Consider the following 13,542-nt stretch of genomic DNA (forward strand, 5'->3'; position numbering starts at 1 on the left):
AGGCTTTTATGTGTGAACTGCAACTCTGATATGTGAGTGAAATATCACAAGTTTGGGTGAGAATGGTACATTTCATCAGTCTGACAATTCAAAATCAATTTGAGTGTTTGAAAATTGTTGCATTGCATCTCTTTAGTGTGTAAAACAAATGTGTTACATGGATGGCATTGACATAGATTGTATAAATTCAAGATAAATATTGTAAGTATATACTGTAGTAAGTTAGTATAAGTTATAGAACTACAAAAGGTTTTTGACATTTTATCATCTGTCCCTGGGACCACTGCGTCCATGGTCAGAACCATCACAAAATCAAGTCAGTCCCAGTCCCTCCTGAATGTTCTCTCTTACTGCCTTTTATTTGTGTCAAAGTGGAGAGATGATCCAGGCCATATTTATCTGTGGTAAATTCACTTGAGATCTGAAGTTGTGCTTGAAATAGCTAAGGCAGCATTTGAATGTCTTACATCAGGTACAGGGTGTTCTTGATATATGTGATTCTGTTGCAGATCTCCTTTGTTGGTAAAGAGTGTGTGTAGGAAGAGCATAATCAGTTTCTTATTTCAGTTTCTGTCTTTCCGTCTGGACTTTTTATATAGTATGATCTGTTCTGTGAATAATCCAAAAAAATTTCTGGCACACACATGATATAATCTAAGAAAATATGTCCATAAAAAATGTCTTTAAAAAAGTGGTTTCCCCCTTGAAAGGCCCATAGTACTTTCCTTTCACCTTGCTGTAAAACCCTGGGTTGTAATCTTGGGTATGGAAGAGGAAGTGGATATGGAAGGCTGCCTCAGTGATCTCCATTGTCTATCCCTTGACGACACAGGCAACCTGACCTGATAGCAAAGCATCATGGTCTCTCTTTAACTAAGTAATTTGAGGCTATGGCTGAATTGCACTGAGATGGATCTTTTCTTGGATTGAAACAGTATGGCAGGAATTGGATCTACTTCATCCTGTATGTGTGTACATAGGTTTACATGGGTGTTTTGATGGGCTGTATTGTAAAGGTGTATAAGTGCAAGTAACCCCATGCATTATCACAATATACCATACAGTATACACTTGTTCTGGATCCAATTTGTGAGGACAGGAAATAATTGTCCGACTGGTTTTCTCCAACAAATAAATGGGATCTCTGTATACATTTTTCGCTCTGCATGTTTCTTCATGGCCTACTAAAAACATTATGCCACCAATGTCTTTGGGAATTGAAAGGCCATGTTTCCTGTCAAACAAAGTACAACATCAAATCAAATTAGCAAAAAACACTGCCATCTCTAAACACTTAGTGACATTTCGCAATCCAAAAAGACTAAAACCTGCAGCCTACTTTACAGTCTAGACAGATAAACTAACGGAGAAATGCGAACATCTTTTTCTGAGAGTGCACATGAGTGCATTTTTTCAGTGTTAATGGCTGTTCGATGTCATTCAGATTCAGTTTGTGTCTCTGTAAATAGGTTTCAGGACATAGAAGACGAATTAAGTGATTGGTTGTTGTCAGCATGAGGAGGACAATGTCCTTTTGGACCAGGCATCAAAGCAATTGCATTTGAACAAGCCTCCACATGTTCTTATGAACACAAATAATAAGGTAGTTGATTTGATTGGGAGCACCAGTCCACACATCTTACTCTCAGGTGGGGATATAGAAACCCAAACCTCCTTAAAACACATTTACATTGGCATGCATGCACGCCAGATGCGAGATGCACAGACAAGTACACTAATTAACAAGGATGTGGAGAGAGTGACAGAGAGAGAGAGAGAGAGAGAGAGAGAGAGAGAGAGAGAGAGAGAGAGAGAGAGAGATAGAGATGAAAAGATCAGAGACCATGAGGGATAGAAAGATTTCTCTCTCCAGGGAAATGGAGAGACTCAATTTTAAGTGATCAGGCACAGTCTAGGCTTGTCATAAGAGTAGGGGGGTATGAACAGATCAGAGACCTGAGAGAGGGGAGAGACAGAGCGAGAGAAAGAGAGAGAGAGATAGCAAGAGAGAGAGACGTGATCAGGAACTGTCTAGGCTCGCCAAGAAATAAATGGAAAGAAAAAGATTTGAAACCAGAGAGAGAAAGAGAGAGACAGTGTTTTAACGGGCAGCAATCAGGCATCTTCTACACTTGGCGTGACGTCACAGTTTTCGACTCAGCTGTTTTATGGGTTGAATTGTTTCTTTAACCACTTCCTCTCACCGGATTCTTGCCAAATGAATCTGGACATCTGGAAAGAATCCCCTCGACATCTCAAACCCCTGTGGAGAGATAAACCAGATCTCTGCCTGTAAACTTAGGTTACCTTTTCCAAAGCTCAAATCCATCATGTGATGTAGCAGTGCCAATGTTTTTCTTTCTCCAACAAGATGATAAGACTGTAGTGTGGTCAAATGTAAACTGTATGCAAGTACTAGGACTTTGAACAGAATTCCCTTGAGTGAGTTTTGGATGAGTGGGTGAGTTTTGGGTGAGTTGATTCACAATATGTCCTGTCCTGTTCCTGAGGTGAATATTGCTGGCATGGCTGGGACTGTTATTCTCGTGATATGTGTGTGTGTTCACCATCAGATGTTATGAAAAGAAACATGGTTTTACTCAGCTGCAATTGAGCCCTTTCAAACACGAGAGAAAAATATAGCTTTACACTGTAATTGTGAACATATCTATATAATATAATAATAATATTGATATAATAATGCTAGGATGTTTGAGACCTCTAAACAGGCTACAAACTGTGCAGACCCATTGCAAAACGCAGACTGACCCGTTGTTGGCCGCTGGATTCAAGCAGAGTATGAGAAATAGGTCAGAATGGAGGAGGACTTGGGAGTCTGTGTATGTGGGTTGCTGGCATGAGCATTTCATAATTCATTCATAAAGAGAAATGAATCTATGTATGTTTATCCATGAGTTCACCCAATACAGTATTGTGTGCTTTCAACGCCCATTGGTCCTATGCTAGCTAATAGGTTCTAATGTGGTTCTCAAAGACGCCAACACACTGTAGGAACCCTAAAAGAGGCCAGGTGTTCCTTTGGGGAAGAAGAAGAGGACAGGACCTGCCATGGGGCAAATTCACTGCTGGGAGAGATAATATATTATAAGACTGAGGCTGAGACCCACAGCAGAGAGCCAAAGAAACTTTCCCAAGTACATTTCCAAAGTTATGAATGGCCTCTACACGACATGCTTATTGTGAAATATATAAATGCACTCATGTCAAAAAGTGAATTGCTCTCTGTTGAACTGAACTTGATTCAAGAAATGTAGACTAGCCTTAGCCTTAGAAACATCATGACTGCTTTTCAGAGGGGAAAGTTGGTTGTCAGATCTAACTCCGGTATTAAATGTCTCTCGTGTTTGGAACAACAACTGTCCCTCTCCAGTTGAGACCCTCGGCAAAAACCTTTCATCCCAAACATCAAACATTGCTTCATTAAATCCCAACGCTCTCCTCAAGGAGACATATTCCTCCGGTATATCCCAGGATCCAATGTAATTTATTATGGACTAGTTTCCCAGATCCCGAGATTACTTGGACTAATCCTAGATCAGAATAATGTTTTTTTATTTCTGAACAGGCCATATTCTAGACTATGGTTGGTGTGTACAGCCCTTTATGGTATTCCCTTTTGAATGATTAGTATTTATTCCTCTTCAAGTTCAAGCAAGCAGTAGAAAACACCACTTCCATTATCCCACAGAATAGCAATGAATAGAATCCAGCTTCTGAGAGTGCACTTGTGTTGCCATGTTATTAAATATAATCAGCCCGGCAAAAGGGTTTCACTGGTACAGCCTCTTTCCTCTCCTCCTGTTATGCCCACCTCCCTGACCTTTGAACCCAGTAGGGACGACCCCCCAGCTTTGTCCTTGAAAGAATTCCCCTCTCTCTGCCTACATGCAGGATGTAAGTGGGTTAATGAGGCATCCCAAAAAGGGAATACTGAAACCTGGTATACTATCCATCCTCCCTTTAATACGGCACAGCTTAATCCACCCATCTGGGAAGTATCTATTAGGTTTATGGGCAGATTATCAGTTCTGTCCCTGCAAACCTTTCAACATTTTATGTTGTAATTCAACAATGGTTAAAAGTATAGGGGTGAGGCAAAATCAACAAGACATTATGACAAGTTGTGAGCGATTAAAGCTTTTTAGCACAGAACTCTTTGACAAGCAGAAGTGTTGTGGTGCAAAAAAAAGACAGCATGAGTACCACTTGGAATAGAGAGAACGTTTTGGGTGTTTTTACATATTTTCCGTTGGAGTGGGTGGAATATGTAAGCCAATTTCTGGAATCATGTCAATGTAAATCTTTGACAATGATAGAATAGGTGGGTGTCCCTATTTCCAATGTGTTCTTGTGCTCATTGCCTTTCAGTGGGTTTCTCTGTTCTCTGACCATGTGTTGTCCACTTTGTTTAAGCAACATGTCTCTTGCCTTTATTAAGTAAAGTATTGGTAACTGAGTCAGGTATAACTGTACCAATTTGTAAGCAGAACACAAAGTGGCATACTAATATTCTGGTATCCTCTGAATAAAGTGACAGATTACTTGGTAAGTGTCAGCATGAGATAAGCCCACTTCCACCCAAAAAGACAGTAATTAGTAAGCGTGTAAAACGCTGGATTATAACATTCTGCCGTAACTGTGAGCCATGAGGGCCCACACATCACAGGGATTTAATAAGCTTTACTACGCATTGAGTCCAAAAGGACCACAAGGAGGGAATACACACACAGAGAGAGAGACAGAGAGACAGAGAGACAGAGAGACAGAGAGACAGAGAGACAGAGAGAGAGACAGAGAGACAGAGAGAGAGAGAAAGGGAGAGAGAGAGAGCTTTTTCTTAATTAATATGTAAACATAATTCCAGATATCTCTGTATGTGTGCGTATCTGTGACTGGATATTCTTGTAAAGAAGATAAATAGCATTGGATATTCATAGAAAATTAGATAAGAGAAAGATGAGACCCAGAAAACGGAGAGGAACGAAACTGCAATTTATACTGAAATGACACCAGTGTCTGCAAACATTCCAACCCAATAAAATAGAAATACTGAATATTCTATTTTGTTTGGCTGTAGTTTTTTAAGGTGGTACATTGAGTATCTAGGTTATTGAGTCTGTTGCTTTCCTACAGTATAGTAGTTAGTACTATCAGCTCTGACTATAGCGGCTTGTCCTGGTTCTACAGTGTCTGCAGGCAGGTGTACAGTACACTAAAGGGCTTGCTTCCCAGACTGAGGTGGTATCTGATCAGAAGAAGATGGCAGATGGATGTTGCAATACAATAGCTACTGATTGGGTAGCTTGTGTGCAAAGGTCTGTGAGAGAGATAAACATTAAACTCATTACCAACTAACTTCCACTACAAATAATTCATCCTTGAACAGGGAGACTACAAGGACAGCTGACTCCCAAAACTGAAGGCCCTCAAGGAAGATATTTTCCATTGCAAATCAGTTAAGGTTTAATGGAGAAAATAAAATAAATGTACATGACCAGACATATCTTAACCTCCAAAGATGTGTATGCCCCTTGGGTGATGCCTCTGATCTAATCAAACATTATTTTGATCCACCCTTGAGAGTGCCCGCAGAAGGTGGCGGGTGGAGGTGTAAGGCTGGAGGAGAGACTGGATGTAGGCAGGTGCAGTCCCGTTCACCGCTTAGAAGGTCAGTACCAGGGTCTTGAATCTGATACGGGCCGTGATGGGTAGCCAGTGAAGGGAGATGAGGAGCGGGGTAACATGGGAGCGTCTGGGTAGGTTGAAGACCAGGCGGGCTGCTGCATTCTGAACCCTCTGGAGGGTGGGTCGCGCATGCTGGGAGACCGGCGAGAAGCGAGTTTCTGTAGTCCAACTTGGAGAGGACAAGTGCTTGGACTAGCAGCTGGGTGGAATGCTCAGACAGGCATCTCCTAATCTTCCGGATGTTGTAGAGGGTGAATCTACACGACCGGGAGACTGCAGCAGTGTGGGCCGTGAGGGAGAGCTTACGTACTTGTACACACAACCTAATTTACATCAACTTAATATACAGATGTATTGACAGTTTATGTTTAAAAACTGGTGGGAATCTGACTCTGCTCAGTTACCTTTTGCTGTCACCTAGTGGAAATAGTGGAAACCACAGAGGCACTTAAGTGAGCTGAATGGTGTACAAAAAGCTCAGCAGCAGAAAACATGTTTTTTATTCCACTGTGGATACATCCCTTAGTCTGTTCTAAGGGGTATTTTCCCCATGAGAAACGACTAATACATGTCTGATTTACATCGTTTTCTAAACAAGAATGGAACACTTGTTTAAGCTGGGATTCAGTACACCTATGGTATATAATTTAGTACATTTTAGCAATTATTCTTTAAGGTGTTAAAAAGGGATGATCTGGGTAGTTTTAAATTATGTTAGAAAGAGACAAGCCATATTGTATAAAGGTTTTATAGGACCCAATTGAAACCATCAGAAATGGTCCAATAGTGAGTGGTTCTTGTTTTATGGTAGGGCTGGACATTAGTCCCCCTATAAACTTTTCATATTGTATATTTAATTGATTACAAGTGAGGTAACAAACCAGAAGTATCTCTGGGTGTGAGTAGCTAAATTTCACTCCACTTTAAGGCCAAAACATGAGCACAAAAATATTACCACATCAAACATGAAGCACAAAAACATTCTGTAAATTGAATAGTTGTGTCATGTTATTTACCTGTGGAGGAAAGACGTTTCCCACTAACTAGAGTTGACGAGGCTGCTGATGAGCCACTAGGGGTAGGCTATTAGCAAGAGAAAAATGAGCATGTGCCATGTGTCGAGCACGTTGCTGTCAGAAGAGGAAGTTTATGGGCCTCCACACCCAAGACCCCCCCATTTCCTGGACAAATCATTCAGGAAAGTGTGGTTGAATTAAATGTAGATCTAAAAGTTTGATAATGAAGAATGGGGTGTACAGATGACATTGAGCTAGGCCTTTAGGAAAATAAATTAACCAGAAATCGACACTGTACCCATGTTAACCACTAATCTATTAAGGTCAATTTAATTAAATGAAGCCAAAAGGAATATTGAAAAAAACACCGTGTTTATTAAGACACCAAAAGTCCTGAATACTCAGGCACAATATTAAATACTTCGTTACGAAGTGGTCATGGTAAATTACTTTACACAGTGGAAAAATGAAAATAATTAACAGAACTCCCCGTCGGAATTCATAGGTAAAGCACCACAAAGTGTCTCAAGTGTGGCTGACCATCCCCCCATTATAAACATAAACTAGTCCGTTTCAAAACACCCAAGATAGTTCATGTGAACAACGTGGCTCTCGATGCAGTTCGGTACACAATGTTTATCCAGTTCCTTTTGAAGAAAATGTCAGCTGCCGTAGACGCTGTCACAGTGTGAGGCCAGAGAAATTTGAAAATCCATCACGACATGTAGACTACAGTTGTAGCTAGCTTATGTCCAATGTACCAAACCAATCTTAGCGTCTAGATAGTAAACAAGGTTAAAATATCTTGACAGATAGCAATTATGCACTCACAGGCATAGCCATGGCATGGGGTAGTAAATAGTCAAATGAAAGGGGAGCACTAGCCCATCTCATGAGCAAAAACAATGTTCAATCAGACGTTCAAACATAAACATACGGTCAACTAGACTGAAACCTTATGGGAAATGTTTACTAGCTAGCAAGCCAGCTAAACAAAGATGTACAGAAATTAGAAAAGCTAGCTATCCTAATTATATTTCATAAGTATTAACATTTATAACAGTTGCCAGTGGGTGGTTCTGTCCCCGCTACAGAACAGCCGGTTGTCCATACTGACTACTAATCGTGGTAACAGTTTTAGCACTGCAGAGTCTCTGTCATTTTCGAATGGTCCCCACATTCGGTAGTAGAAAACTGCAGTCGCCTCACGGCTTCTTTGATTAAATTCCCAGACAATATTAATTCCTGAAGTAATTGATGTGGGTCGTTCTCTTCGACATTGACTCTCTTTCTGTTCCACGGTTTGAAATGGTCCCACTCTTGGTCACTTGACCCTGGGATGTTGTAGGGACTGGCCCGGCTGCTACGTTGCCCTCGTTTTCGAAGCCGCATGCAGCAACCGGTGCGTTTTTGAAGGATCGGCGCACCATTGTTGTTGTTCGGCTGTTTGACGTTGCTACTGCCGTTGAGACCGTGGAGACATGACATCGTCTTCTGATTAGCACTGTTGTTGTGAAGCTGTAATGCTTCGCCAATTTTTGTGACCAAAGCATCCACTTCTTTAGAATCGACGGTAACAGACTGCTCCAAAAGGATGTAATTTTCTTTTCGACAAGGCATTTTCTTGTATTTGTGTTTTTCCTGGCAATTTTGTCGAAATGAATGAGACCTTCGAACTACTCCCTGTGCTCGCCACGCTGCCCGACAGTAAGCAAAGCCTTCGGTTCATTTGTAAACAATGGATGACGTAGGATCCGGAATATACCATTTTGTATGGGGGTGACATTATTTCTCAAACAAAAATAAACATCTACATTTGTTAAACAAATATGGTTTTCTGTTAATTATAATTTACAATATTCCTTTACGTCAGACACGTTTATAAATTATCACTTGTTTTTTATTATATTTTAATCTACCTTATGCACCAATTCTTTGTATTACCCTAATTATTTTTTGTATCTTGGAACATTCAGCCAACTGGACATTACATAACACGTAACTGTAATGTCTTCCAGTGTAAAACAACTAGACATAAACATACATATATTTTTACATTTAATCGTCTACATGCAGTCCCATTGTATGACAATCCATCCATGACATTCAATGACATCAGGCAGTTTTGAATGTTTTTGACCCAAATGTTTTATGTTGTCACGTAGGACTAATTCATTAGTAGCACAGGTTAATAATCTTCCTCTATACTGGTTTGTGCATTTACCACAGTGTGCAAACTAGGTTCTGTATGAAGTAGAATGAGGGAGTTGAAATGAATAGAACATGGAGTTCATTTCTGATTTCTCAGAACCCTGCACTAAAGCCCCAGGCTCCATTCAAAGAGCGCCCTCATGACCAAATAAGGAACTACTATCATGACCACGTGGTTCTTAGCCTGTATTGAAAAGCCAGCCAGTGGTAGGGCTCATTTACCCTTCACTACTCTAATAACACCCATCACTCTATTCAAGAAACAGCATGTTTGATTTTGAAAAGACAAACCATTTACCAGTTATCCTAGATTAATTATTCAAATGAGAAAGCTAGAAGTTTTACTTTAACTTAATGTAAGGAGCCCCGTACAATAACAATGGCAGAATGTTTCCTCATCTCTTCCCCAGTCAGACGTGTGATAAACAGCTGCCACTGTTCAACAACAGATCCTGTTTGTCTCAACAGGCAGCTGGTTGTTCAGACTTCCCTGAAGATTGCTTCAGGAATGTTCCCATTACTAACGTGTGATTCTACCCTTGTATGCGAGAACGGGGAGTGGAAAACTGGAGGGAGCAGAATAGCCAACATGCCTATTCATCTGTGGAATCAACTTTGATAGGAGTAGGAGCTCTGCCACAGGCGGAGTTCAGCGGGTTTATTTCCTCCATTCACAGTTACCGGGCCAGCCGTAGCCTGTCATCAAACGTCTCTCTGGAATGTGAAGAGGCTGCATTCTCTGAGGGACAATAACAAAGAATTTGTTCGTTTTTCCCGTAATCGAAAAACCCAGAGAGTCAAATCAGCCATTTGATTTAAAGAGGCTGATGGTGGGATCACACACACACACAGCTGTTCCCGTGATTAAATTCAAAACCAGATCGACCCTTTAGGACAGACTCAGAACCTGTAGTAGAATAATGTATCTTTATCAAATCTATCTATTCAGTTCATGCAAGGAGGATCCTAAACCACTTTTTTTTCCCAGAACTACTGGCACCCCTCTAATGGAAAAATAATAATTTTACATAAAATTATCACTGACATATGCCAGTCACATAATGACAAGACATAGAGTTACATTAGGCATTAGAATGCAAATCTCTTTGGTAACTCACTATCACATTGTTTTGTTTGCCCATGGACATGCAAGAAAAAAACATTGGCTCTAAACCTAGTTTGGCAACCGCCTAAGCCAATCATAAACTTGTCTGACCACATGGAATACATAAACAAAGATTACGTGATGACAGTTTAAAGTTTCCTCAACAGACCAGTGGGACCTATCATTTTACTTCACCTTATGTTCCCCAAACTGAGGGGCTGTCCATCTTGCTTCAGTGTCAAGAGTTATGCAACACAGTTGTTCTATGGGCATAGGAGTTTGTGAATGGGCTTTACTGCATGTAAACTTTTGCAGCACCAACAATGTTCCATACAGCTGATTGTGTACATTTGTACACAATGCTGAACGGAACACACAATCTGAAGTACTAATTTAACTCAGAGTCAAGTCTATCAAGTATTTTACAAAAGGTTTGAGTGCACTTGTACTCCCTGGAGACAAAAATGGCTGTTACTTTTTAATAGATTTTGCCCAAACAGTCTTGTTTGTTTCTCTCTGGTAATTGAGGTCATTGAATGTCATATCCCTCCCTGTCACGAGAGAAGGCAGAAGAGAAGTCTTTAGGGAATCTTGTTGCCAGACGGGGAGACGTTTGCCTGGCCTGTCGTTGCTCTGTGGCATAACCATGAAATGCATCCCTGGAAGGAGGTTGTAGAACCAGTGTGGGATAAACGGACAGAGCCCACTTGTGTATATTTACTATACTATACTATACTATACTATACTATACTATACTATACTATACTATACTATACTAGATGTGTGCACTGACAACAAATGTAAGTTCCTGTAAGGACAGAAGAACCTTCCAGATTCAGAGCCAGTGATGTATGTAAATTAAATTGTAATGATCCTGTAGGTTTACATTTTGTACGTGCCCAAGAACACTTAATATGAAAAGCATTGAAACCAATTGAAATCACATTAAGTGAAAAGGAACACTCAAAATTGCCTACTGAGAAAGACATGGACAGTTAGGAGAAAGCTATGAAAAGGCTAACCATCTGACCCCCATTGCATTTCAATACTGGCCAGGTTCATGTTCTCATAAGGCTAAAGTTAGTCATTGCTGGCACATACTTTCTCAATTACAGGTTGTGCTCAGTGCACACCGTTTAAGAACTTAAGGTTGATGTGGTATACCTTATCTTACCACTCCAAAATTACACACGTCCAAATACAGTCACATGTTTTACATGTATAGTAATGGAGACACACATTCAACTCATAAAACAAGTCATAGCGGATTAAATTCTTTTTTTGGACAAATTATACAAATACAAGTGAACAGGAAATCCTGTTGTGCACAGAGGTCTCAACCTTTGCACATAGCAGAGATTTTATGGTTTAAACACGAAACATTGTTGAGGCTTGTCGTTGCCTTCAATTATATAACTTCCTTTATGCACAAACACAGCAGCACCTTTTTTGACCCCATGCTGATAGTAATTACATTCTGTACCTCCCAGAGCTGTTCAACCTGTCTGTCTCTCCATTTCCTGCTGCCTATGTAATGTACAAGACAGGAAAGCTTAGCAAGAAAGTTAACCGGTGTATCTGAATACACTCTCTAGTAATGTGAGGGCAAAGTTTGGCATGAAAGCGTTTCTGTTTGTATTGCTTGTATGCCAGTGCTGCATCCAACAGCTAGGATTCATTCTTGCGTCCACATTCATGCAACTACACTAATGCAATTGTTTCTGCTCCTACTGCTTTTATGATTAATACAAAAGTTTCTGCTCTTGCTAGTTCAACTAAGTGGCCCAGGCTGGAGGGACTGTGATAAGATCCTTCAAAGTGCAATCAAAGGACTTGGAAAGGTATGGGTTAGACATGTGTTATTGTTTGAAGTTAAGGAGCTACCATTATACACCCAGGCACGCACACACACACACACACACGCACGCACGCACATCACAAACACCCATGCATGCACACAAAAATTCACATGTCCTAATGTAATGCACTTTTTTTGCTTTTATTGTTGTCAAAACACAAAGTGGATTAGAGCCAAGTAACCTTGGAGATAATCCTTGTGCTAGTAAGTAAGATTGAAAAACAAAGCGGTAGAGCGTGAATAGCTGTTAGTATAGAGACTGTAGTTATCTATCCTACTTAGAGTAAGGTAGCCCAGATTAGTTGGCCATTTACCCTTTCCTGATAATATTAATGAGGCATATTGTTCGCCACACACCACAAGAAAATACAATGAACAAAGTCCCTGAAAAAGGAGCCTCAGGTCTTCAAACAAACTCTCATTGTAACCCACTGTAAAAGTAGTCAAATTGTTGTTGTTCTGGTTGGTGTAATTGTTCTTGTTCGATGCAAAGAAGGCCCATCATTCGGCAAAATGGATGAATTGGGAGCCCGCCTTCTCTCTCTATCTCCAAGTCTTGATTTTACAATTCATGATATTTTGGCAGGTCCAATGTCACATTAGATTGTATGTGCTGTATGTTAGAGAGAGAGAGAGAGAGGGATATAAGATGAAGTCATGTCTATCATTTACCACTCCCTGATTCACCCAAAATAAGCAATGAAATGACGCAGCCGCGATAGAATCACACTACAGTCACAGTCAACGTTGAGCCCAGGAATCAGCCCAGCAGCATGGCCATGCTCTGGGCAACTTGTCAACCCCCACCCTCCTCCAACCCTCAGCTAGCATAGAGCTAAGCCTTAGCAACCCGATCTCTCCAGCCCGTCACAACAAAACCCAGCGGGAGCCTGGGAAACAAACGGATGAGGGGGAGGGGAAAAGGGGGGAGGGGAGGAGAGGTGGATGGATTAGTTGCAGACACACATTAGGAAGTGTGTGTGTGTGTGTGTGTGTGTGTGTGTGTGTGTGAGAGAGAGAATTAGAGAGAAAGAGAGACAGAGTGTATGAGAGAGAATGTGTGTTTTGTGAGATTCCACCCTACTTTGAGTTCATAGACTTAAAACTGCCTTAAGCTGATAGGTTTGGTAGATGTATGTGTGTGTGTGTGTGTGTGTGTGTGTGTGTGTACGTGAGAGACATTGCAGGCACTCAAGTGAGGACAGAGACTTGTATATATAAAAGACGGCCTCTGCTCTGTGCATTGTGAAAGTGTATGTGCTGTTTGCTTGTCTGTTGGTCTGTCTTTGTCGGCTCAAATTCAGTCTGTGTATTTAGCAAAAAATATTCAAAAAAACACCATAACTAGTCTGGAGTTTGTGACACTGCAAATGTGCCCCACCACTGCAAAGACACTAATTATAGAAACATATAAATCATTAAACCTGTCAAACGAAATCCAACATGACTATCAATAGCTAGTCTTTAACTCCTCATTTGAGTTGATTGTGGTTGGTGTCATATAATGCCAACCCTGAGGTCTGCTAACTTTTATTGAGGTACTGGGCCTTGCTTTGTTTTGCACAGTTGTTATTGGTCAGGGCCACACTTGTCACAGTCAGTTACTATTTCCAAGAATCCTTCTTGCCCCCTCCTCCTCCCTTACT

At 40.8% G+C, this 13,542-nt stretch overlaps 1 protein-coding gene across 1 annotated transcript; it reads right to left on the reverse strand.

Annotated features, from left to right (window-relative positions):
• Positions 1-7,077: 7,077 nt before the first annotated feature.
• gbp (glycogen synthase kinase binding protein) lies at positions 7,078-8,435 on the reverse strand. Its single transcript, XM_062464946.1, has one exon. It carries the CDS (start codon positions 8,340-8,342, stop codon positions 7,860-7,862), a length of 483 nt encoding a protein of 160 aa, XP_062320930.1. The 5' UTR covers positions 8,343-8,435; the 3' UTR covers positions 7,078-7,859.
• Positions 8,436-13,542: the final 5,107 nt, after the last annotated feature.

This window comes from Osmerus eperlanus, chromosome 7, assembly GCF_963692335.1.
Source record: "Osmerus eperlanus chromosome 7, fOsmEpe2.1, whole genome shotgun sequence".
Classification (NCBI taxonomy): Eukaryota; Metazoa; Chordata; class Actinopteri; order Osmeriformes; family Osmeridae; genus Osmerus; species Osmerus eperlanus.

Coding starts and splice junctions, on each gene's coding strand:
- gbp (XM_062464946.1), bottom strand. CDS start 8,342: ATGCCTTGTCGAAAAGAAAATTACATCCTTTTGGAGCAGTCTGTTACC.